This window comes from Ciconia boyciana, chromosome 9, assembly GCF_034638445.1.
Source record: "Ciconia boyciana chromosome 9, ASM3463844v1, whole genome shotgun sequence".
Lineage (NCBI taxonomy): Eukaryota > Metazoa > Chordata > Aves > Ciconiiformes > Ciconiidae > Ciconia > Ciconia boyciana.
The window spans coordinates 25,092,474-25,118,865 of NC_132942.1; the positions used below are offsets into that span (position 1 = coordinate 25,092,474).

At 39.9% G+C, this 26,392-nt stretch overlaps 1 protein-coding gene across 3 annotated transcripts in view; it reads right to left on the reverse strand.

The window, feature by feature from the left end:
* Window positions 1–26,392, reverse strand: part of NUP93 (nucleoporin 93) — an 85,975-nt gene that overhangs the window by 6,388 nt on the left and 53,195 nt on the right. For all 3 annotated transcript variants that reach the window (XM_072873404.1, XM_072873406.1, XM_072873405.1), the window contains 15 exons: window positions 24,041–24,169; window positions 17,067–17,141; window positions 14,800–14,889; window positions 13,317–13,456; window positions 11,081–11,213; window positions 9,920–10,077; window positions 8,013–8,178; window positions 7,101–7,194; window positions 5,827–6,018; window positions 5,459–5,585; window positions 5,274–5,346; window positions 4,908–4,952; window positions 3,172–3,288; window positions 2,422–2,540; window positions 318–435 (listed from right to left, as the gene is read on the reverse strand). In XM_072873404.1, coding sequence (XP_072729505.1) covers window positions 318–435; window positions 2,422–2,540; window positions 3,172–3,288; window positions 4,908–4,952; window positions 5,274–5,346; window positions 5,459–5,585; window positions 5,827–6,018; window positions 7,101–7,194; window positions 8,013–8,178; window positions 9,920–10,077; window positions 11,081–11,213; window positions 13,317–13,456; window positions 14,800–14,889; window positions 17,067–17,141; window positions 24,041–24,169 — 1,776 coding nt within the window. The remainder of the gene's footprint in view (window positions 1–317; window positions 436–2,421; window positions 2,541–3,171; window positions 3,289–4,907; window positions 4,953–5,273; window positions 5,347–5,458; window positions 5,586–5,826; window positions 6,019–7,100; window positions 7,195–8,012; window positions 8,179–9,919; window positions 10,078–11,080; window positions 11,214–13,316; window positions 13,457–14,799; window positions 14,890–17,066; window positions 17,142–24,040; window positions 24,170–26,392) is intronic.

Here is a 26,392-nt window from a genome sequence, read left to right on the forward strand (position 1 = left end):
AAAGTACATTTTTGAAGTATTAATGAAATGCTCCTGATTCCATTCCAGAGAAATAATTTCACTGTCATTTATCGGTTTATCTCCTCACTTTGTTGAGTAGCAGGAATATTTGGTTCAATGTCTACAAAATAGCTCCAGAAAGATCTTCCTGATTATCAAGCAACAGGGAAGAAATAAATTTTTAAATTCCTGTAGCATTGCAGCACCTTCTAACCCATTAAAAATATTTTTTTGTTTTAAGTGATGTTATTTGAGACATTCTGGGCTTTCAAGGGCATTAGGAAGGCTGCACTTCAAACAGAACTCTTGAAACTTACATCAAAGGCCCTGTCAATGTGACCAGCGTGATATTCATCAAAAAACGTGATTAAGTCTAGCAGAAGGTAGAACGTGGAGTCAACGGATTTCTTTGCACTTATCCCCTGAGCTTTGTACCTGAAAGAAATTGTTTTACAATTTTATTGTGCAAAATGGCAACCATTTATAAATGTGCTCTTGCAATTCTTGGAAGTGGAGATACCAAGCACAAGGACAGAAGGCGTCTAACTAAGGACAGCTTTAACTTTCCTTAACCAGGGGGCAGAATTGTCACAGGTTGTGACTTATTTTAAAACACTTTTATTCACTTCAAGTTTTCCATCAAATCCAGAATTTGTTTCCTTTTAAATGTTTACACTTCCTGTATTCATGGGGAAAACATTGACAGGAACCAGAGACCTGCAAGGCAAGCGCTGTACAAGCATGTTTAACACACTGTTTTACAGCAGACAATTCCCCAGCACAACTGCCTGCTTCAGGCAAGAAGTTAAGACTTAAAGATGATTCTGCATCCTCTCTCTAGTTACACTTGCTAGGAGATGAATTGGAAGGCTGTCTGCTCTCACTCCTAACAGCACAACGTCAGAAAAGAGCTCCTTCCTCAAGGTAGTAGTAACAGCGGTCAAGTGCATGGTACACACCATGCACTGTGCTGCTGCAGAGGAGGTGGCCAGATAGCCTCTTGGCCTTTTCTGTCGGGTGTCTCCCTGTTCCAAAAACATCACAAGAATGCACAGGAGGAAAGCTGCATTGCTACAGTACTGTCTGCAGTATGGTACACAAAGAAAAGCCCTGTATTACATTTAATTGGCAAGAAGATGAGCTAATCAGAACCGGTCTGGCTTTGTAATCACGAAGGTTTGCAGCTGTAAAGTGGCATTATTGAACAGTAATATTTAGCAGTCTCATACAGATCAAAGCAAGTAGCAAAACAAAGCCCATTATGGCCTTTGCTGAAGCTTAAACTCAAGCCATAGGTTTAATTCTCCTTAATGTCTGCTACCAAATGAGTGTCTCAAGAAGTCAATACAGCACCGATTTTCACTCGGTCTGTAGCCTGACTAAATGACGGAAAGGCTGACTGAAGGAGTGACTGGCAAATGCCACTTGTCAAAAGAAGAAAGGCAAAGGCCTCTGACTGAAATCAATACATTTCTGTATTTTTCTTCCCAATTTCAAAGTGCCAGCAAGCGTGCTTGGTTTATTTTATTCTCTGCCCACCAGACTGGTTGAGGAAAAGCAGTAAGACATTTCTCACAGGTATCCACATTTTGCTCTAGTAAAATATAGGAATTGTCCATGGCAGTCACTGTGACAAGATGCACCAAAAGATGATGATTTTTAAAATCCCAAAGCTATTTTGCAATTACAACCTTTCAGAAGCAGGTTATTCCTAACTTCTAGCTGCTAATGAATCTTGAGCACTGATACCTCTCAAACACATATCCTAATTAGCACACCAACACTGCAGGTGACATTCCTTTTGGTCACTTCCATTTCTCCCTCTTTCCTAAACACCACATGGCACTTTCCTAATGTAACAGGCTGTGGAAATGAGGTCCACTCATTTCATTAGCCATATACACACCTCAGCTTAAATGTTCTCTTTTCAGCTTTCATTAAAGCAGCAGTGAAATAAAGTTTTCAGACAGCTACTGAACTCACAGCTCTGCTCTTACAACTCAGAATTACTGGGTTTGTAGCTCTCTCTTAATAATATTTCAAACAAGTGAATTGTGTGCAATGATTCTGCAACTGTTACGATATTGCTTTAAAAATCATCTAAAACATACGATTCATTATATTTATTGCTCCTTAATAGACTCTGTCTCCAGTTGGCAATCCTGCAATTCCCTTTTCCTGATTCACCTACAGATAAAGCTTCTTGCCAAATTTACCTGACCTGCCCCCGAAGATTACATTTCTTGTTTCAGTACTGCAAGCCATCACGAGCAGGATAGGGTAAATCCTGACCTCTCCTCTGTCTTCCTGAATACATTGCTGCAGATGCCACAGTCCAGCCAGCAGAAACAAAGTCTGGACTGAACTGACAGTCCCAGCTCAGGTCCAGGTGAATCACCCAGTCCTGCCCCCTTGTCTTACCTCTCAGCAATGGAATGGGCTATGTTCTTCAACCGCTCTTTGTTCGACTGGGGAGTGCCAATCTGGGGAACAACGGGACTGAGGAGCTTGTTCATCAGTTCTAAAACTTTGTCAGGGTTCTGTTGGTATTACAGAAAAGGAGCACGATGGGACTTAGTGTTTTAATCTCATTGAAAAAGCAGAAAGGTCTCATGCAGTGGTGCCTAGTGCAAGCTCAGAGATGCCTCCCTCCCATAAAGAGTCAGGATCATATTAGCTACGAGCAATATAATGCTGCTGGCTCATGTGAAAAAGTATTTTCCCCGAATTTTCCTCTAAAACAGTGGCTATGGTTGTATCCACTTTTATTTCAACTGTATTTCAAAAGGCAACAAGAGTAGTCACTAGAAAGCCCACCTATTTTAGACTTCAATTCAACATCTATGAAATTGGAAGAGCACATTCAAGGTAAATAACTTCACTAGCCAGAATAAAATAATGCATAGAGCAATCTCTTCAAAAGACCACATTAATCAAGAACCAGGATGTCTTAAATCAGAATGGGTTGGAGCACAATCCATCTGGGTTTGCTCACTGAAACCCCTCTCCGTGCAGCCAATGTCTCTGTTTTAAGAGCAGCAGAAATAATCTGCTTGAATAAGGGCAATTCAATCTCTAAAATGAAATTTAACCTCCTAATCACAGGGAGAATGCTTGGAAAAAAATGGTGAACAAGGTACATATTTAAGGCAGCACACAGAAGATATTTACCTTTGCAAGGTCATAGAGTTTTGCAGCTTCTTCAAACAATCCTTTATTTTCTGCTGCAGAAGCCACTTTGTTAATAATGGGTTTTGTGTCACTTGTAAACTTGTCTATCACTCCAGGCTAAAGAGGTGAGACAAAAACGAAAGGAGAGAAGAGAAGAGAAATCAGAATGCTTAAAAACTCCTGAATATTCTGTCAAGGCAATGAATATTTTACATGTTGGATTATGATCAGAATGGCCTGTACATTTCCATGGGAACACGCAAAAGGGACACGTTAAAAATAGAAAGAGCTCTTGTGAGAGAGACTTTCTCCAAAACAGATTCAGCACTGAGACATCTGCGGTTTCCAATTCATTCAAAATGACCCAGATAACAGGTCAAATTCTAAATTATTTTAATTGCTGATGACACATTACAGAGGAGAAGAAAACACAAAAGACTTCAGCATATAACGTGCCAGGGTCTCCAGGGATGCTGTTTGTGTATATTGGCATGACAGGTTGCAAGTGAAATCTTACATGGATAAATGAAAGGGCAACAAGAATTTTAAAAGAAACAATAAACACAAGTAGAATAAGAGAGGAAAGAGTCAAGGATATCTGGAAAGGATTTTACTGTAGTTGAGGATGTAAAAATAAGACTATATCATCTAGAAGAATTTATTTTAAAACTATGATTGCTGGTTTCATACCAAAGAAACACAAGAATACAGTTACATTTAAAAGGAATTGAGTAAAGTCAATAAAAGAGGATTCACCACTAAAGGTATAATTTAAAAACTATCTGTCTTACAAAGAACTGTAAAATGAAAAAATATTTGTAAATATTACTGAGTTACCTTGCTCTGGTGTGTGCAATCTCACTGCATTTAAACTGACAGAACAAAAATATCTAAAAGAAAACCCTGCCAGAAATAACTTTTTTTTTTTTTTGACAGTAGCAATGATTGCAGCACGAGCCCTCATCTTAAAATTAAGATTTAAGCAATTCTGGAGTCTGCTTTACACAAAAAGCTTCCAAAGTTGCCGCAGTGAACAGAAAAACTTAACTGATGATCTAAAATTTTAATCATTTGCATGCACTCTCCTCTTTTCAGGTGAAACCTTAAGGTTTCCTTTCTCTTCTGACTGTGTAAGCTTACATTTTACTTTTAGATTACTGCTTTTACAGCAGAAGTAAGATCTATCACAACTAAAAATAGCTGATCTTTGATCCAATACTTACCCTCATCTATATGGAGTGGACAGATCAGTTGTGGCTATGCCTGTGGTCTGTTAGCCCTTACTCCCTTAGTTATGAGAATTTTTAATGGGCTGCAATACATTTCTCCTCTGAGGTGAATGAGGATGATGTTATATAGACAGTTTTCACATGCACACCTCAGTTAACAGAACAATCTCACACCCACTTACTACTAATGTGTACTAAATTCCATTTCCTACTGTAAAGATGAAATTCTGACCTCACTGAAGTTACCTGATGCCATTTGTTTCTTTAGTTACATCGGCTGTCTACAGGGACATAGTTTGCCCTGTGGTTCCTGACTTGGCCTTCTATTAGGGCAGGTCATAGATTATTCTGTAAAAGGATCTCATACTTGAAGAACTTGTATGTATTCAAACACAGGAATAATTTGGCTAGTGAAAAATAAAGAAAAGCAAGATAGCCTCATGACTTTGGAAATCACATATAGTTTGTACTTTTAATGTAAAAAACAAACATAAATTGTCAACTCACCTTCCTACTACCATCGTTTTCCAGCTTTCCAAGAATCATATCAAACTATATCCACGCAGATATAAAGTAAGAAAAAAGGAAACAAAAATAGAGAGATGAATTGCACATATTTCACAACCTATTTACTAAGTACAAAGATGCAGTCATGGATGAATGAAAAACAGTGTCAGAATTATTTATATACAAATAACAGGCAAAGACATGTTTAAATATCTTAAACACACGGTCATTGCGAGATTTCCTGTCATCTAGGTCTGCATCAGGCAGAGAAAGTAAACAACTGTTTAAGACTCCTGCCTAATAAAGATTTCAATGAAGAAATGAATTTCAGTTGAAGTGAGGAAGGCAAAACATGGCCAAACATACCTCTCTGCTTTCAATTACCAGTTCACTAATGCAACGCAAGAACATATTCTCTCCTTGGCTGTCCTTCTCGTTCCTACAAAAGAAAGGGAAGAAGGAAGGTAGTCCTGTTTCTGAGGACTTCCCAGATAAGAATAATTAAGCAGTAATAACTAGCAGAAAATCTAGAGACATATACTAGCTCCTACCTGAGAAAGTAAAAATACTGCAGAGCTTCCCTTGGATCCGTTGATTCAAACTTACGGGTGTAAAGCATCAAAAGCCGCACAAAATTTAGACGCCTGACGCCAGGAGGGTCACCAGCTTCATGGCTTACTGCAATGTCAGAAACAATACAATCTGAGAATCTAACAGCAGGAAACGTTGCTCTGATCTTCATCTCAAATTAGTTAGAGCCATGATCCAGAGTTCTAATGCAACTAAACCAATTAACTTTGGGAGATTGTTCTGATAAATGCTGCTTGTTTGATCAATTACATAGACCTGCAGTGTCTACAGGGTACTCTAAGGGCTCAGAAAATATTCCTTTATTGCAAAGTAAATGTGCAGGACCTACATAGCTGTGCACTCTGCCCAGAAGATTTCAGGAGCAATTTTAACTCAAACAGGACCAATGCAACATGAACAGCATGACAACGCAAGCGCTCTGTCCGGAAGAGAAAAGCAATTGCAGCTTCAAACTGTGCTGTCAAGAACAATACTTGGAAGTAGAGGAAAGGCTGCTGGTTCACTGCAAAATGTGATTCACCTGAAAAGAAAACAGAACACACAGAGCATAAGTGAAAATTATTTTGCAATCGGAGATCACTGACAGTGGATGCTTCCTGTCACACTGCATCACTATTGCTTATTCAGTGCCAACAGAAATAAACACTCTAGAGAAAACTGAATACCTAATCACACATCAGTGGCTTATCTATAACTGTTCCACTACAAATATATCACGAAAGACCACAGCATAAAGACGTATTCAGGAAGTGAAAGAGAATAAGCAGTTACTCAAAAAAGTTCCTTTGTTCTTTTCAGACAACAAACCATCAACTCTGATAGCTTGCAATAGATTCTCTAAAGACCACAACTTCTTGTCTTCATTTATACTTATGCCAAGTGGAACAAATAATGTTAAAAACCTGGATTTTCCTACTCAGTGACACCAACGGTAGCTTATTGTATTTCTCTTCCACACATTTTTATCTGGGTGTGAGTGATGCTACAAACTAGAAGGCTGTGGAGAATCAAATTCTGTATGTTTTGGATGGTCCAAGTGACCTAATTTTGATTGATTAGAAGATGATTACGGGAAAAGGTGCTCTCTTGGGCTGTGGACGTTCCTAAAACTTTCTGAAGTGGCAGGAACTATGATTTGGGTCCCCAGAAAATTACTTGAAATAGTAATTTAAGGGAAACAATGAACAACGGATGCACACAGAGAAAAGCCTTGGAAATACATGCCTACATTAGGTAAGGATTGTTTTTCTGTTCCGTATTCCAGAAGTTGGATGTCTTGCTAAAAGACCTTAACATGTTTATGGTGAGAGAAAGCAATCCATAATTTAGTATGGATAAAGTACAAATAGCAGCAGTGTTGTTCACAGATGAATATTCACTCTCTGGATTGCTGGGAACACACAGGATTTATTCATTGTGTCTTACTGAAGTCTGCCATTACTCTAGGGAAGCAGCCTGTCCATGAACACCCTAAAGATGCCTGTCACTAGTGGAGAGCTATAGGGTTTTATGTGGAGTCTGGGGTTTGTGTAATAACAATTGGAAAGTGCCCTAAGCAGAAAAGCAGAGCCTCAAGTAACACATCTTTTTGTGGTTTCTTACCATAGTCTTCTAACAGCTGCTTCTGGAACTGTGATAATGTTAGTCGGTCTTGTGGAGAACTTGTGCCATTGTCATCAAAACACACTTGGTTCAGCTAAAATACACATCCAAAAAAAGAAGCACAGATATTTCAACTTCACCTTGCACAAGGGATGCACTCAGAAGATATTCATTCCATCTGAAGCCCCTCCTAAGATTTGACCAACTGACTAGAAACTACTTCCAGTCACATCATCAGGTCCATCTATTGCTGGGAAGCAAAGATCTCTAATGTAGCAACAGCAGAAATCCATGCAGATATAACCCAGGGGTCCTTTTGTATCTGTCCATGCCATCAAACTCCGATGCTGGGACTCTGAATACTCACTAAGCAATAATTAAAAGCAATATGTTTCTACCCAGTCTTAGCAAATACATCATTCTACTCCCTCTTTCTGATAAAGGAGAGGAATGGGTACTGACCAGTATCTATCATGCCCCCACCAAAACTGTAAGGACTTTGGACTATAGAGATGTCATCTCTATAGATGGTGTCATCTGCCAGTTGACACCAACATTTCAGCCATAATCCATCCAGAAAGGAAAATTCAAAGGATCCTCAGTGTAGCAAGCTAACACTACTTGTAAAAACATCTGACAAAGATCAGTGTCAAATGAAGAACATGACATTTCCAAAGACAAGTGTCCCCAAACTAACACTTGATAGTACAGAGGGTAACAGAGTAGCCCTGGGACTCAGGTTCCCAATCCTTCACTATCTGCAAGGTCAAGTTACATGCCTTACATTGATGCAAAACACCAGACCTTGAAGTAGGGAGGTTAGCAGTGCAGTGCAGAAATGCCATACCATTTAGACCTGTTCTTAAAAAACAGAAAAACCAAACAACAACACAACCCCAACACCACACTTACTTTTAGCCAAAGATAATCTTCTGTTTTATCAGCAACTTCACTCTGGTTATCTGTAATGTCACAACGGCCAATAATACAATAAACAGCCCTTTTGTACGGGTCAGTATTATTTCTCAGAGCTCGTCTGTAATGAAGACGCAGTTTATTTTCGGTGGCCGGAGATAGTCTAAGGAAAAAAAAAAAAAAGACTGAAGGAAAAGACATGAAACTCATCTTTCCCTGTATGAGGAAACCTGGACTCAAATCAATGTAAATAGGTGCATATTCACAGCAAAGGCATAATGACAGTAAGCCCTGGCCAGTATTTCTTGCACTTTCTATTTACATCTGTAGGTAAAAATTTTGCACACACATAATTAAAGTTATGGAGGATCATCTTCAAATACCCATTGCAGGAAAAAAAAAAAAATTAATCAGATGACAGGGTCTTTAGGGGTGCATTAATATTGTGGTAGATGAGCTATTTTTGTCTGACTCTGCCATTTCATCATTTCAGAAAAAGACAGCTGACAAAGTCTTTGGAACTCTTTGGGTTACTAACTAACAAGCGAGCAGGTCATTGTACCACGAAGTCTTTTAGGAGAGGCATTTTCATCTTTATCATTAAATACTGTCATAATGTTCTTTGTCATTCTATTTCTTGTACCCTCTTGTAGAGAATTTTACAGAATTGAATCCATAAAGTGTTCTCCTAGACTAAGACATTGTTTGTCAAATCTGTAGGCAGAGTACCCTTTCATAGCTGTAAAAAACCAAAATAAATCAATTACACTGTATCTCATTAAAGTGTTTGTAATGAAAACAATGACAGCACCTTCACTAAGGTTTCTGAAACAATCTTATTATAATGAGCACTCCTAGATATTCTCTACAAACCAGGTTAATTTATAAAAGAATAACATGGTGTACACTACTCGGTAAATGGCACTTTGATTATTTTTCTTCTCAGTTTTTGTTTTGGTTTGGTTTTTTTTTGTTTAAGACATGCAAACTGGTATGTTCTTGCTCACATTTTCACACCTGAAGAGCCCAAATGCATTCAACATATTGCAGGATGAGGGCTTCCCATATATGAATGAAATTGTCATAAGCTGAGGTGGAATATTACAGGTTCACGTCCTGGCACTTACCTGGGCCCTCCGGTTTCCCCCAATTTCAGCCACTAGCTTAGCACAGTGCCATTCCCTTGAAGGGAGCACAGCTATAAAGCAATAGCTGACCGTGTGCTTGTTTGAAATCCATTGCAAGTGGAAAGATAAACAAGATAACCTAAAACACCACAGCAGAGTTCAGAGCACACCTTAAGATGCGCTAACTCAACTGCTTGCAACAACATAATCAGTAGTTTGGCCAGTGGCCTCTGTCAAGTTATGCATAGCAACAACTGGAAGAGGAGAATAAGCACAAGAAAGATGTGAGAGCGAATGCCTCTAAAGGCCTCTAACAAACACTACTTGCTTTTCTTGTGTGGCATTCTTATGAAAACAGGTGTAGTAAAAAGCGCTCCCCAAAGGAAATTCAACTAAAATAAGCAATGGGGGAAATAAAAAGACTCAGGATTCATGACAGCAGATTAAATCTGATCTATTATATGCAGTATCCTACCATTACACAGGGCAGATCCTATGGTAAGAAAGCAAAGCTATACACCACTGTCTTATTTTTGAAATGTAAATTTTTGCCTATTTTCAACCAACTCTTTCTCTATGGAGATTTCTAGACTTCAAAGCCACAAAGTAAAATATGCAAACTTCTTACGTGTAATTTAGGTAGGTAATATAAACACCAGGCAGCCATCACCACCAGAGGAGACCTGAGCTTCTTACATTTCTACCAAGCCACTGGTTATTTCACTGCCCCACAGCAATTCCCACCCATCACAAAGATCTTTCCTAGTTCCCAGTTACCTTTTATCTTTACTGTGCATGTACTCCTGGAACCAGGTTTTAAACTCTCCCAGCTGGTGCTGTGCCCGTTTCACCACATGCATGGCTGCAGCCAAATCTCCACAGCGCATGCAGTAGTAAATCAGTGCCCAGACAGGATGGCCTTCCACCTCGCCATCCTGAAAATAAAGTAAGAAATAATTAATTTTTTAAATAAAGCAGCATATTTAAATTAATTTTCTTTATCATTTGCCTCATTTATTAGTTCTGTCCTTATACCCACACACTGATTTTGGTAAAAAATTCTGTTTGTGTTACAGAAGCCAGAGGTCATGACGTTTAAGTCCTGTGCAAGCTGTGCGCATCCTAGCAGCAAAGGATGGGACGCTCTTCTGCTTGCCTAGATTTCAGTTCTGAGTGAGGTTCTGACAATCCCAGAACTAGCACACAGATATTCTCCCCACCCAGGAGGTGGATTTGGATTAGACCACTGAGGTATTAAAAACATTTGTACTGAAAAAGACAGATACCAAACTAATCACAGATCTCAGCAGGTAAGGAAATGACAGCTAGACTCAGCTACGTGGTCTCCAATGTTATAATTTATTATTATTTCATTTAACTTTTAGCTTTAATTTTTCAACCCAGCCTGCCTATTTATCTGGTAATTGTGTAGGTGCACTGCTATGCACTTTTTACTATGTACAGGTGAGCAGGATTTCATTCAGATTCCTAAGTAAAAGGCTGGGGCTACAATTCAGATTAATTCATTACATATTTAGTCATAAACAACTGGTGTCACCATCTTACAATAAGTGCAAAAAAAAAAAAAGAGAAAAAGCAAAACAGGGAGATTAAGTTACTGTTTTTTTGAAACATCATAACATATTCTAATACTTGCTTGTTGATCTCAAAAAAGACCACCAGAAGAGACCATAATTTCTAGAATTTAGAACTCAAACCACTGAGCTCCACCATGCTTCAGGACTAGCTCTGAAAGTGATTTTGTCTATCTTCCATCTTCCTAATGAAAAATTCTAGAAAAGGAATAGAAGCCTGCTGCCCTAAAAGCAGTTTAAACAATAGAAAAAACACCGGAGGCTGCACTAGTTTCCTGGCTGTGCTGGAACAAACAGATTTGTGTTATTATTTTAGCTCAGTCACTGAAAGTGATGGACATACCTGGAGACCAGGGACAGGTGCAGGGAGTTTGATGTTCAAGAAGCTGTGGACTAGTTGGTAGGTCCCTGGGACTCCACCCAGCTGAGCCTGGTGCAAGTTTCCAAAGACTGTCACAAAGGTGTAATTTTTGTAACTGAAAAACAACACAAATGAAACAAACGTGAACAGACTGAAATATACTTGCTAAAAAAAATCCGCTGCCTTTCAGACCTAACCAAATTAGCAAACTACCTCGATGTTCAAACATTATCATTACAACAAAATGAGGCAAAAACTTCCGTTGATTTAGGAAGATACTCTCACTAGGTTCTCTTAGTACTAAGTTAAACTCAATTACATAACTGGCAAAAAGCCTTTCCATCCTAATGCTTTAACTCTCAGTCCTGTCACAAAAGAACAGTTAAACACCACAGATATGTTTGTCTCTCCTCCTTACGCTATGGACAAATACAAACTTGAGGGCTACAGACTTACCAGAAGGAAATCACAGAGAAAAAGGGAATTTAGAGGAAAAACAACCGGTAAAGGCAGCTTTGAGAACACCTTCTAAAATAACCTATCAAAGCCTTTAATGAGGGTAGGTCAATTTAACACATATTCAAGTTTAGAAGCAGAAGTCTCGAAAGTCTGTACACTGTAAGAATACCTATATAAGCAGCAGCAATAAATTACATTTATTGAAGTTCTTCTGTCTCTGCAGCACTTGACAGACTCATGCACCACCAGACTATAAAACTGAAAGGCTACGCTAAACACAGGCAAGTATCAGTGTATCTTGACATTATGGCATTATGGCTGAGTTAAAGCCCATGCTCCTCAGGGCTTAAGATCACAGTTGCTCCAAAGCAACTAATGCAAGAACAGCTGTGAGCAGCATTACATCTCCTCACATGTGTGAGGGGCTGGTGAGGCATGGAAACACCTCAGTATTAGCCAATTCCTGCTAGGAAAGAAAACCTACAAAGCAAGGCACAGTTTTTTGTGTGGGTTTTTTTTGGTTTTTTTTGGTTTTTTTTTTTTTTTTAAATCAAGCCTGAAGGGCCCAACTTCCACAACTGGGAGGGGCGGGGGGGACATGACTATATGTAACTAATTCCTAATTTCAGTTAGCAGTTAATGGCACTGTGAAAATTTAGCAAGCTGGATATTTGGCAAATCAGGTTAAGAGTCACTGGCTCATCACACACTGCTGAGACCGAAGAACTGGAAACAGAAGATCCTTCTGATGTGTCAGTTCATCTGCACACAGGCAGGCATGCCACCACCACCCCTGGGTGACAAGAAGTGCTGATGAGGTGTGGCAATCAACTGTCAGGGGCCAAGAAGAGGCTGTGCCAGGAGGCGAAAACATCTCTTCCCAGTGTGCTGTATCACTGCGTGGCACTTTCCGTGCTCCGATGGCAGATCTGTATCTGTAACAAATGCCCACGCACCACACTGCAGCTATTGTTTGCTTTCCACTGCTGAACTAGCCTGCTGGCATTACATCGGCAGCTACTAGAGAACAGACACTGCAATATCCACTTGTGCAGTGAAAAGGTAATACAGCCATCCAGGGATTCAGCTTTGGGCTTTCTCTCTACAATCATTCTGTCTGCTCCATAACCTGCAGTTCTCCAAGCATTTTCTTGGTCAAGGAGCTTAGGCCCCTGTGATACATGCCAATACAGACAGTAAGCCACTTTCCAGAGTCTGAAAATCATTGCTAGATGTCTCAGTGTCAGCCTCTTCAAATTTTACAAAAACTTTTTGATATACAAATGGCATGATTAGAACCTGACTCATTGCACCAGATTTGTCCCTGCCGCTGTCCTCACTTCCTCCCAGCACTAGCTCCTGACAGCGATCAGCAATCGAAAGGGAATATAGAAAAGGGGAATTTTTTTGCAGAGGGGAAATAGATCTCTTCCCACAAGTGAAAAATCTTCACTTATCACTATAACAGATATAGAATACTTAAGGACAACACAGAAGAAAGAATAAGAGGTCTCTGCGTCTTCTAAACAATCTCCCCATGGATTCAAGGCCTTTTTAACTAGAACAGTTTTTAACTAAAACAGTTTTATACTCAAGTGGCTGCTCTACACCCTGCAGAACAGAAAAGACAGGCAACAGACACTTCTGTGAGCAGCAAGAGGTAGCTGACTTGTTAACACGTTTGTGTGCATTACAAAGTCATTCTGGCTTATTATTAGGGAACTCTATTAAACTGTGCTACCCAGAGCATTCACCTTACCTTTGTTCTAGGTAGTGCAGAGCCTGCCTCACGAACTCCATAAGCACCTCCATGTTGGTCCGGACTTTCAAGGCATCGGTAGCAGGAACCAGGGTAACATCAGTCATTTGTTTCACCATGGCCCACATCTCAGAGATGTTCTATAAACAAGCCATTCCATGCAACAGTGATTAATACGGAGATGAACAAGCAACACTGTTTTGAGCTGCACTGTGTTTTGATGCTTAGGAAAAGCATAAAAACCCAAGTGTAATGTCAGTTTAGATTTGTAATGGAGATACTGAACGCAATCATGAAGGTAAGCCACTTCTGTCATGCAGAATTCAAATTTCCCAGGCTTCTCTGCATAATTCTTGCACAAGAAGATGGCTACAAATATTGTACCTGCAATCGTCACCCAGGATCAACAATGATTTCCAAAACTAGGCTGGGTACTTGGTGCTCAGCCTCCTTCCCCATTTCCAGCTGGTACATCCCACTCAATAACTTTCCATATAAGAAATTGCTCTGGCTGCCATTGGAAAGCTGTGCAATCAGCTGCGATGAAAAATGTCTAAAGGACACCGATCACTTGGACAAAGACTCAGGTCTGAAAAAAATGTTGAAAGCCATCCAGGTCTGCTCATCCATAAGGACGAGATCATATCCGTATCTACAGGACTAGAGTATCCCTGCTGAAAGAGCAAAATGCTGAGAAGTAACAGCACCGTTAGCTCCAGCTAGGGCAGGTGTTCAATCTCAGTGCTTCAAAAGCAGCAAGAACATTGAAACTCACCATGTTGTCCTTAGCAAAATGAACACGTTCAAAGCAAAGATGCATGTCTGTAATTCAGATCTTACTGAAGCATTTGCCCCTCAGCTTCTGAACAGCTTTTTGCTCTCATTTGCAAAGTTTTTTCATGACTTGACCCTCCTGCAGAATTCTTCTCCAAGCATTTCTTGAAGGTGGCCAGGTTTGTGCATTTGTTTTTTTAGGGTGGATCAAGGCAATGCAATTAAAGAAGTGGGGGGGGGAAAAAAGAAAAGCAGGCAGATCACTGGTTTAAAGTCAATTCTAGGGGCTTTATGCTTTGCTATGGGAGCCTACTTCAGCTCTAGCAGGGTCTGATTGAAGACCCTTCACCCACAGCTAAATACATTCAAAGGATATTAGGAGGCCACATTTTGAAAACCAAACACAATAGAACCCATTAAAAATGAAAAGCAATTTTTTTCCTTGACAGCTCATCACTCATGATACGACACTGCAGTGAAAGCAGGTTCTTCTCTTCCTCACTGTGTTAAGAAATTTTCACCACGACCAAGTTCATCACAGGTGGGCCCTGCTGTACTAGAGAAGATTCCAGTATTGGCTCTGTTTTCTATGGAGCCATGCAATTTTTTTTTTGGCAATGCCAGTATTTTTCCACCAATGTCAGCAGGCTGTTAATCACAGCTGAAAACAGATTAAATACAATTCGTTATGTTAACTCACTGGCAGTACCTTATCATCCAGTTCTGCAACAGCAGCACAAAGGTCCACCAGGTTAGGCTGCAGATGTCCATTCACTATCTTCTCATTATAAATATAAATCTGAAACATATTGAAAGTAAGCAAGCTTAACAATACATATTACTCCCCTTCCCCCTCCCCAGCCACAGCAGCAAAATCTGAACCAGGCTTCAAGAACAGACTGTCCCCAGCAAGTCCCTTCTGCTTCCCTCCCACATTAGCCACTTCTAATTCAATGCAAGAGGAATGGGCATCAGCACCAACCACGAGTCCACAACACACCAAAGCCCCAGGCCTGCCTGAAGGTGAGCAGCAATCCAGCTGTTCAGGGCTTCTGCATGGCAAAGCACTGCACTGAATGCCCTGTTAGACTAGCTGCAGCTAATTGTTGGAGGACAAAGAGTCAGAGGAGACCTGACAACTGGATGGCGGTGATATTCCCCTGCATGGCAGCCTCCTACCTGCTGACATAAAACAAACAGAATTTTGCTGTTTTGTGGCAGTATTCAGGGAAATCGGACACAGGGAAATAAGAACAGAAACCTGGCCCTTCAAAACCTGCCCTTAAACATATATACACATGCACACACCCATTTTTATTTAAATCTTGGTCTTAATTTACCTACTTCTACTACTGTTTATTCTACTCTTAGCCCAAAGACCTTCCAGCTACCTCTGAAAATAATAATTCTCAATACTAGAAAGGCAGTGCTGTCGTACTTGAAGTCCCTTCTTCTTGCATGCACTATTACTTCAACATGTCTAGTGTGCAAACAAGATGCAGAGCTCAGGATTGCAACCAGAATCTAGCATCAGTGAAATCATGTATATGGACTTCACCGTGTTTCTGTGAAACAGTCTGAACTGGACGTGAAGAACAATTAATCATTTCAGTGTAATTAAAACACATTTCATGGCTGATGACAAACTGAAACAGCATGGACTGCCTGATCTCCAGGACTCCTAACTACCCACTGAAATCCATAGAAGCCCCATATCCAGTGCTGAAACCCAGGTATTTTTGCACTCAAGCAGGTTGACGTTAAGGACAGCCCAGCCAGGCCAGTTTCTCCACTGTACCAAGCTGTTTTGGTGGCAGAAGCCTGGCCACGAATGCCACATTTCCACAGCACATCACAAGCAGCCTGCACACAGCCCATAAACCTGATGAGAGCCGACCTGCCCATCCACAGGGAAGACACTGTGACTCTACAGCTACCCCCTATACTAGCACTGCTAGAGAGGTTGAGCTTTCCATATCCACAAAAGGTCAGGGGGAACAATGCCGTCAGCCTCAAATTATGGATATAATTATGCCACAAGGAAGATCCTTAATACAGGAATATTACAGTAGAGATGGAACAAATTAGTGTACGTGAACAACCACTAAATCAAATGTACACTTTATCAGCACAACCATGTGCCTTATTTTGCAATTCATTTCTTCACAGTTACCATAAATGAATGCAGACATAGAAAAACAGATTCACACACTGCTATCTGGCCCAGCAAAGACTGAGCCAATGCACACAATCACAGTAATTGTGTGCAAATTAGGCAACGCTTTGTCTACGTAGTTTTACATATTCCATTTTGAAAAATCAAGTCCTTTTCTTTCATTTTGTTTCCAACAGTGCTGGTAAACAGATCATCTCAAACAACAAAAGTAACAAATTGGCTCTGTAAAGGTTTATCAGTTTTCCCTGAAATTTTTCAGAGAGAGTCTAATGCTAACAGACATATTAATTCATAACTGATGCACTAAAGCTTCTCATAAGCGACGGCATTAAAATGGAATATAATTTGACAAACATCAGGGTTAAGACTTCAGCATGTTTCTTCCTACACGCACACATCAGAAGCGTGATCTTCCACATGTGAGAATAAAGGGAATGTAAAGTCTTCATTTGCATACTATTATTACACATTAACATGAATGCAAAACCCCCCCCTTTTTTTTTTGAAAGGTTAGAAGAGTTTCAATTTACTATACAAGCATAAATGACTTCTACAGTCATATATGGTGATCAGGATCTCCTTTTGACAAAAAAAAAAATCCTGTAGCAGACAGACAAGTACACTTCTAAAAAAAGTCAGGCTAAATTTCTGTATTTTCCAACTACATTTTAACCACAGGCAGATGTTTTCATGTTTTACCTGCCATATCTTCTTACAAACTATGCTCACAGATCTTTAATTTCCCCACCTCTCTCTCTGTAGAAAACAATGTTTGACTATGTTTTTTCATTTCCACTCACCTGCCGAGCATACACCATCTCCACATTGTCCAACGAGCTGCGACCTGGAGGGCTCAACTCACCAACGTAGCTAGGCTGTTTAATGAGAAGCGTATAAGAAGGTATAAGGTATAAAATTACTGCAGTGCATTTTACCAATATATCTACTCCTAAAGAACAACAGCAAAGCCATGTTCCTGACAGAACTAAGAACAGGGTTTTGAACTATCTACAGAGTAAAATACATAGTCCCACTGCAATATCCTATTATCTTCCCAATATAGCTTAAACTTTCTAAAGTGACAGAAATCCCCCTTATTCACTGCACAAACCAACCACTACCTCTCTAGAATTAGGACATCAGCGTCTCTCAATAGCATCTTATAGTTTTAATACTTTCCTTTTGTTTCTTGAAAGGTTGCTTATTGTCATGTTAGTATCTCCCTGTGAAGCATCTAGTCTGAAACTCCATCACAGCAAGGACACAGAATTTGATGGACCAGCTCAATGGATCCAGTCTAGCAAGGCTGACACTCCAGTTTTGTCCTAGCGCCACAACACAGACGCAAAATGTGACTGCGGCATTCAATTATCTGCCAAAGAGTGCCCCACTGCTGGTCAGTTGTAGGAGGAAGGAGGACGCTGGCAATATACTGATCTGAAAAAATAATCTTCCTACCCACAGAGACTATGTCAAGATTGCGATATTTTCACTGTAGAGGGACAGCAGGTGGAGTCATGGCATGGAAAATTTGTACTCTTTTATAGAACTTGAAATATAATACCGATGTAATATTCTAACACAAAGCTGACAAAGCTATCCTTGTAAGTGTTCACTACAAATCACGGCTATGTTTTCAATATAGCCACTACTGAACATGGATGTTCACCACTCGTGGGGGAAGAATACTCCTAATTAAGTATGTATGTAATACTCCCCGATGTTTCCTGCTTCCTAAAAACCTAATTCTTCATTTCAGCATCAGCATTGCAAGCCTTGGCTTTGAAAAATAAAGTGCAATCATTTTAAAGACAGATCCCTTTGAGGTAAGCAGTCCTTTAATATCAGCTGCTTCATAAGCAGTGCTACAGCCACAATGGGCTGAAGATAAAAGCAAGACAAGCTCAGTATAGAAGTGTAGTAATTATTATGAAGCCAACTGACATAGTAGGAGCAAGCAAAGAGGAACAGACAAGCTTTCAGAAAAACAAGCACGTTTTCAGGTCTGAAACTGAAGCAACAGCCTTTGAAATTCAGACTTTGAACCCAAAAGCTCATCTGACTCTCCTAGGTATAGTTGGTCTGGTAACAGATGTCACCTCTCTGCACAAACATTGCTCAGCTTACTTCAGGTGTCTAGCTTAGGTAGTTATAAGGATCTAAGATGGTTGTTTACTTCCACCAGGAGAGAGGATGCAAAGCACATAAGCTAAATGTAAGCAAAGACTGAGAAGGGGCCTTTCTGTGCTTTGGTTTGTTACCAGATAACTCAAGTCCATCTATATTCCTCTAAACTGGAATCAGTACTTTTTCCGAGAAAGAGCAGGTACATCTGCAGAGTTTTAAAACTAAACTTTTTACCATCAAAGTCACTTACGGCTAGCTGCACATCCTCATTAGCTGTTACACTGCACCTTAGCAATACTGTCAAATAGCTTTACTTTTTCTTACATCGGTTACCCAGAATGTTAGTACGTTATTGTCTAGATAGGATCACCTTCAAGTATTGCTTAAGGACACGTTCTAGTCTTTCCTGGAACAGTTCAGTTAAATGTGACCGACTTGCTGTCTGTACAAACAGACAACAAAGGCCAAATGTAATGGAAAAAATCATTGTTCTCACTTTCAGTTTCATCAGCTTTAGAGTTCAGCTTTGCTGACACCTGTCAGGCTGCAGCACAGCAGGACCAACATTCCTGCCATGACCTGGCTTGCATGGATTGCAGGAAAAGGTCCAAGAAATGGGTAGCTTTTCTTCAGATGGTGTCTTCATTCAGTTTCTTGTTTCAAATGAGGACAAAATGGTAGCACAGCCTTCAAAAGAATCTCACTTTTTTGGGAACTGTATCCCAACTTTGAAATAATACAAACATATGAACTTCAGACATGTTACCGATCAGTCTAAGCACTGAACAGTATCTCAGTCATTCCCAAATGCTTATAATTTGATATCAGTTTAACCCAGGTTATCTTCTATGGTGTAGGACCTCCCTTACACTCACAAACATATGTTCTTGCAAAGACAATGACAATGGCTATTCACTCTCCTAGTCCAGGAGTTTTGATCAGAAAATTTTTGCAGTTGTAAATTTAAAGACCAATAAAGTGACACAATTGCAATGGCCAAGAAGCTGTTCTGAGTTAGCTAGGAATTTATATGTGAAGATAAGGGCACTGACCTCTACTGAGAAATTATAAGAACTTTGTGATATTTGTGATTACTGCTTTCTGCGTAGCATACAACAGTTGATTACAGAATTAAAAAAAATATATATTCTGTTGTGTTTGTCCCTGATATAGTGAAATATAAATGAATGAAGGTATCAAAGATGAACCTGGACAATCCTTTAAAATTGCTGGAATTAGTTTATTACTGTATTAATTTCTCAGTAATAGTGAAATTTAAATTATGTACAATCTGATTATAAAATCTGGCAGACGCATTTAGACCTTAGGCAGTATAAAAATGCCTTACCAAAAACCCAAAAGAAATATCACTTTATCTTTTTGCAGCTGAACTTACACTAAAAATACTCTTCACAGTCACTCCTAATGGATACTGATATTCAGAAGCATTTGCATTTTTCTTTCACTGCCAAATCATCTGACACAAATTCCTTTAAACCCACCTAAAACCCGACAAATTCTTTGTTCTAAAGAACAAAGAAGCTGTTAAAGCAGGTTTCCTGGGTAACAGACATGATGGCAGAAATAGCACTTTGCAGCCTTCCCCTATGCTGTGCCAGATAAATTGCAGAGTTATTTAAAGTAACACTAAATTATGGACATTGTCATTAATTACTGATGAGGTTTCATCTTCTAAAGCAAGTGAAGAAGGGTACATTGTGACTTAGTGTCACTTTTCAACCAGTGCCCAAACACCAGAAACATAAGGACTGGGGCTTTGTTTTGTGAATCTGGTTCCTTTTTCTCTGCTGCTGCTTTGCAGCGTCAAAGAACATCCACATGGCTGCCACTCCAGAGAGTGGTGTATGACTGACGGGTTAAAACCCACAGGTAAGGATCTGAATTCAAATGTGCACACCTGAAACTAAGAAATAACTGCTCTAGGGTTTGGGTTTTTTCCCTTTCCTTTCTCCAATTTTAATTTTGCCCTCACCATTATGTTTTAAGGATCACTTATTAACAACCTGCCACAGCTGAGAACTGCCACACTGAAGTTAAAATTCTTTAAATGCCCACGACTGACTTGGTACTTCAGCAAGGAAAAAATTCGGGAACTCCAGAATTTGTCTTGCTTTTCTTTCCTATGCCAAGAGCCATGGCAGCAAGCTTATTTCCTATTTTTTTTTCAATCTCATACTTGCATTCTAGCTTCATCTTTGAATTATTAAACTTAAAAAAAAGCACTAGCTCACTGAACTATCTCATGGCTGTGCTAAAAGGAAATTTCAAAAGGAAAACTAAAGCAGTGAGTCAGCGAGGGGAAGGCAGTTTCCACTCTTCACCCTGAATTGCAGAAATGGAGAGTTGTGTAGGCAATCCTTCTGTAGCAGGCAACCAGCGTTTGAAAAGGCATCCCCACAAGCGAAGAGGGGGGGATTTGGGGCAGGGGTAGGATATCCTTTGGTGGCAAGTCAGAATTTATCAAGCAAGGAAAAGATTATGAAAGATGCGTTGAAAACAGCAGCTAGGTACATATGAGAAGAATCATCTTTCAGGTCAGGTTCTTAAGCTTAACTGGAGCAGCAAAAGGGAAAAAAAACCAAACCAAACCAAACAAAAAAACCCAACAAACCCAGAAACGTGGGTAACGCACAAAGGACTGCAGAAGTACAAGTGCACACACACATATCTTTCTGCATCTCTAGTCTGATATTTCTTAAATGGCTTGTGCTGTTTTTATCAACCGCATTTGCTTCTCTCTGCCCTGAAGTTAGGTCTTTCCAAAACATTCTTCAGAACTGTAATATTTATTCTGAATATTATCCATTTGTGAAAGCTGCAGCTATGCTGTACTGCCATCACATTTTTACCCTTTAAATTCATTTAGCCTAATGATGCTGCTTTTCAAAGGAGTCCTCCTTCATTTGTACTCAGCCGAGCATTCAGCTTCACTTGCACACCAAAGCGCATGCATATAAAGATGCATTATTCATCACCCTCATATGCATATGCACATTCCTCAGCAGAAGTCTGGGCAGACATTTTGTCAGCACTCCAAATGGCTTGGCCAGTAGATGCGGTGAATAACTAGGCAGGAGACTGAGCTGGAGAAACACCGTCAAAATACACTGTGGTGCAGCGGGGGAGTGGAAAGCATCTTGCAGTCCTTGGGATTTAAGGTATATGAAGACATGGTACAGAGGGGCAGAACAGAAACAGAGAGCGACAGCGTCTCTCCGTCACTGCAGGAGCAGGTTGCTTGACAGCAGGAGTGGAAAAGCTTGGGGTGGGGGTGGAAGAAAGAAAAACCTGAAATAAGAGGACAAAAGAAATGCCTCGGCACCAAGACTCGGAGCAAACACCTCGAGAGCATAAGTGTTTGACACCTTGAAAACAAAACCCAGGCTTTCTGCCCTTTTCCCCAACAAGCACCTTTTTTTATTACATCTGTTTTTTCCCTTATGGGAAGAAGGCCAGGCTGGAGGACAAGGGGGAGCAGAAAACCCTAACAGCAAGTCCTGTGCTAGCTACTTTGAATCATGAGCTTTGCCTGTTAATTGGTCTTATTTCCGTGAATAACGTGTTGGTATTTCACTCTGCCCAAATTAGCTTGCCCAAAGCTTGAGAATTGGCTCACAGGCAGACTGGCCCCCTGCTGCGTTTGGATCTGTGCCTTTTCAGTTGATTCTCCATCTCCAGAGGATATCAATTAAACCTCTACTATATTCTACAGGCTGTGTCTGTTTGTGTCACACACACACAAAAAACTTATTTGACTGGAACAAGGCTTTAGAAAAGCAACCTGCTGTGGGGAGGTTAGATAACAGGCTTTTAACACAGTAGATGCACTTCAAACCTCTCAGACCTTTGACTTCTTGAGGCTAAGACTAGAATATATGAAGGATTTTAAATGCTCTTGAAATGACATACTGATACTACGAGTGCTTTGAAACGGAGAGTGGAGTATTACTGAGGGATAGTGTATATTGAGTCTTTAAACTCATTCATGAAAAACATTAGAGGGGTTTTTTTTTCCCCTCCTCTCTCCCACCAATTTGATGCTTGGCATCTTGAGTGCCATGGACTGGGGGTAGTGTCCATTTGAGACTGAAACATCAGAAAAGGGGTTTTACCTTTTCAGAGTAGGTTATTAAATTGCTTCTCCTCACAGTCAACATCCACATTTCAAAAGGAAAACCCCACACCAGTAACTCACACACAAATCAAAGATGTTAGAAGCTATCAGAATAGCTGCCAAGTCTTCAGACTCACATCCTAAAATAATGGAATAGCTGTTCCTAGTTTTAAATTAATTCAGCCTGCATTATTTAGCATTTCTAATATTGGAAAGCTGGACAACCTTCTAAGAAGTCACAGTAAAGTATCAGTAAAATACTTTCTGGGGAAGATAGCTTCTATAAAAAGATGTATGCTAACTGGGATTAACCTATATTTAAAAGAACAGTAATCAGAAAGTGACATTTCATTAACAACTTTAATTATTTCCAAATCCCTATACAGGTCATACCCCATTAACACCAAGGGCTTTTTTTATTTTAATGCACTATGCAGCTGTGTAAGTCACTCAAATGAACAAGAATTTATTTTAAAAAAAATAATCACACAACCAAAACAAGGGCAGGCAGGGAGGGGAGAGGAACGTGGCTATAAAAACCCGTGCCTGTTTTCCAGCCTGAAAGCACAGCAACTTGCATTCCCTCACCCCCTATCGCCTCTCCTCTCAAGGTTACAGTTTTCATGGAGCATCGTGCAGAGGCTGTGATATAACTCTGTGCTCCAGGGATCTCAGCTGATGTCTGATGCCTCTAGCTCAGAAGGGGTGGAGTTCCCACAACTTCTGCACATAACTGTGCTTTACTCTACCCATGTAACTGGAGCATTTTCTTTAAGAGAATACACTGTAAAGTTCTAAGTTGTAACATAAGATAAGGAATGTTTTAAGTCGCTAGTCAATACCTTTCCATGTTAAACACGGGGTCCATCTTGCCCAAAGGATTTTGTCACTTGAATTGCTGAACACTAGAGATCTTAAGAGGCACAAAACTTGAATCTGCATTCCATGAGAGAGCAAGGTAAAAAGGAAAGCATATTCCTTTTATTGTTGAATATTAATCTGGTTTTGCCAAGAAACCTGAAAGACTTCATCAGCCTCCTAAGAAAAGCTATAAATCCTGGCTAGGACACAGTGATAAGGGACAGAGACACACTAAGACCTATGTGTGAGCATCGTTACACCTGAGAAACTGTCTGGTTTCATCAGCATTGCAAAGGTTTCCTGCAGGTGAAGTTCACCCCAATGTGTTTTCTGTCCCCTGGGTGTATTGATGTAATGTGCATTAGCATGACTTTAAATTTCCAGCTTGCACATATGTTGCTTAAAGCATAGCATCAGCAATAGGAGCTCCACTGCCTGTACCCATCAGCCAATAAAAACAAACAATCATAAAAGGTTTGATACTTTGCTAGACAACACATTCTGCTAGTCACAGCCATGCTGGAATTAAATAGAGATTTGGTATCTCTCATTTTCACACAGTTGTAGATACAGAATAATCCAGAAGTGGTTTCAGCAGTGCTGGAGTGCCAGCTGCGTACATACCATGCGTATTTAGAAAGACAGAGTTACCTCATTTTCCTGGGTGAAATCAAGAGCATCTTCCCCCGATGCAAGCAGAGTATGAAGAATCCTTTGTTTCACCTGTTCCCATTCAACCAGCATTGATTCTCGGTGATACTCCTCAGCCATAGCAAAAGTCTGTTGGTGAAGAACAAGAGCTAAGGAACATATAGAAACACCAAACAGCCTAGTTCTGCTATTAATAGACCAGCTCAAAAATGAAACAGAAAATAGCAAGTAGATAAATCAACCAGGTCAGCCCTCAAGAGCTAATGATGTGCTGCATATTATTTTAACAGGCTTCCTGTTCAGGTACGAGGGGATTCAGAAAGTAGGTATGTGTGAAATTAAGACAACTCTCACATACCCAGCTGGTAAAACAGGGAATCTGTGTCTCCCATGGTACTGCAATACACACAAAACTTAGCAGGCTGGAAATCGATAGGCTTCTTTCTTTAATTGAGCAGCATGGACACAATAACCAGGTCATCACTGATCCGCGCAGTTTGTTGAGACTAACTTCTCTAATGGCAACTAGCTTTTCACCTCCCTGGAGGCTATAAAGGTTTGATTGACTGCATTCTTAACAGAGATGTGTGTTTATTGCCCATATTTCATTTTCAGGCCTTTACCAGTATGTTTTTCTTTTAAATGGGAAATAAGATAAAGTAAAAATAAAAATATTAAGGAAAATTAACCAGTGCCAAAGAATCAGAAAGTCTCTCTCATCAGGAACATAACTCCGGAAAGCACAGATGAAAATCATATCCCAAGAAGAAACATCCTTCTACCTTTAAAAAGGCTGTTGTGCTACATTGTCTTCAGATCCAATTGGGGAACTCATGGAAGGAGACAGCTTTTCCCTCAATATTCCTTATTTTGGCAATAGCATTAGGATAGAGAAGATGCTTCATTACCCTTTCCCATTATCGTTGGGGTGATGCTAACTAGCAGCCTTGAGTATACCAGGACAGGAAATAGTCTTATTTCCACTAATTCTAAAGACAGAATAAGCTATATTGGATCTTCCACTTCTTTCTCTTTCCCAACCTTCTCTGTCTTTCACATAACTTTGTGCTGCAGTGTACATAACTAAATGTCTTGGTTGGCTGAGTAAGTTTTTCATCTCATTACAGCCTACTGTTAGGATATTGTCAATTAAGGGGCAAAACATTCCCCAGGATAAATGAATTGATAAGAAGCAGTGACATTTGGCAAACATTTAATCACGGTGCATGCGTGCAACTAGAGCATAAGATTTGTGTTTGTTTTATTATATAAATTCACTTTATACTTTCATGGTAGAATACAGGTCTTATCGTTACCTTCACTATAATAATTTCAACAGGGTTTTAAATATGCTTCAATAATTACAGTATAATTATATGTAATTAAAATAATTTAATAATGCTTAAGTACTATTTCTTATCATTTGAAAGAAACACAGGCTCAGTTCTAAACCTGATGCCCCAAGTGTACATGGAGGGAAACAATCGTAACATAAGCACCAGGAAGCATGCAATGACATTTCCAAGCAGCAGTTTTAAGACAAACAACAGGAAGCATTTTTCCACATTGCATAATTCAATTGTGGAAATCATTGCCCCAGAACATGACAGACACCAAAAGCATAAATAGATTCAGAAACAGGCTCAGATTAATTGCTCATTAGAAAACAACTTTCAGCTCAGAAAGTCTTCAAAACAACTGCTTGCTTGGAGGTGAAGAGACAGGAGATGAACGGGGGAAGGCTAACTTTGTCTTTTTTTTCTTACAGACTAAGTACTGGTCCCTTTCAAGGGAAGAAAACTGGACTCAGCAAACCCTGAGCCTAAGTGACAACTCTTACTTTCTTACTGTAGCATTTTCTTTTGTAGTGCTTCAAAAAACCTTTTTTTTCCCCTATACGAGAGATTTTCTTTGGACAATGTGATGCAGTATGGTGTTCTGACTGTTCTACAGACACAAGAATTAAACCTTGCAGCATTTCTGCTGCATAGGCCTGAATGTGGTCGTATGCACTTCAACAACTCCTGTTACCTGGAGAAACAGCTACAATAAATACATTGTCATTACTGTACGGGAAGTCAGTGCACAAGGCACTTCTCAGAGCAAAAAAGGAACTAAACCCCGTGTCCTAGGCATTATCACCTCTAGAAAAGGCAGCACCAATGCGGAGAGGGTTGGAGTGAGTGTGCTGTGCATTATGAACAACAGCTTCTCTGTTCAAACAGATTTAACACTGTGAGCGTCCCGACCCTACAAAATGCCACAGTTGAAATACAACAGACAAGTATTTATTCTGGAAATTCTAAGCAAGTATTTCCTAATGTCTAATTTTTCTATATTCTCAATACAGTC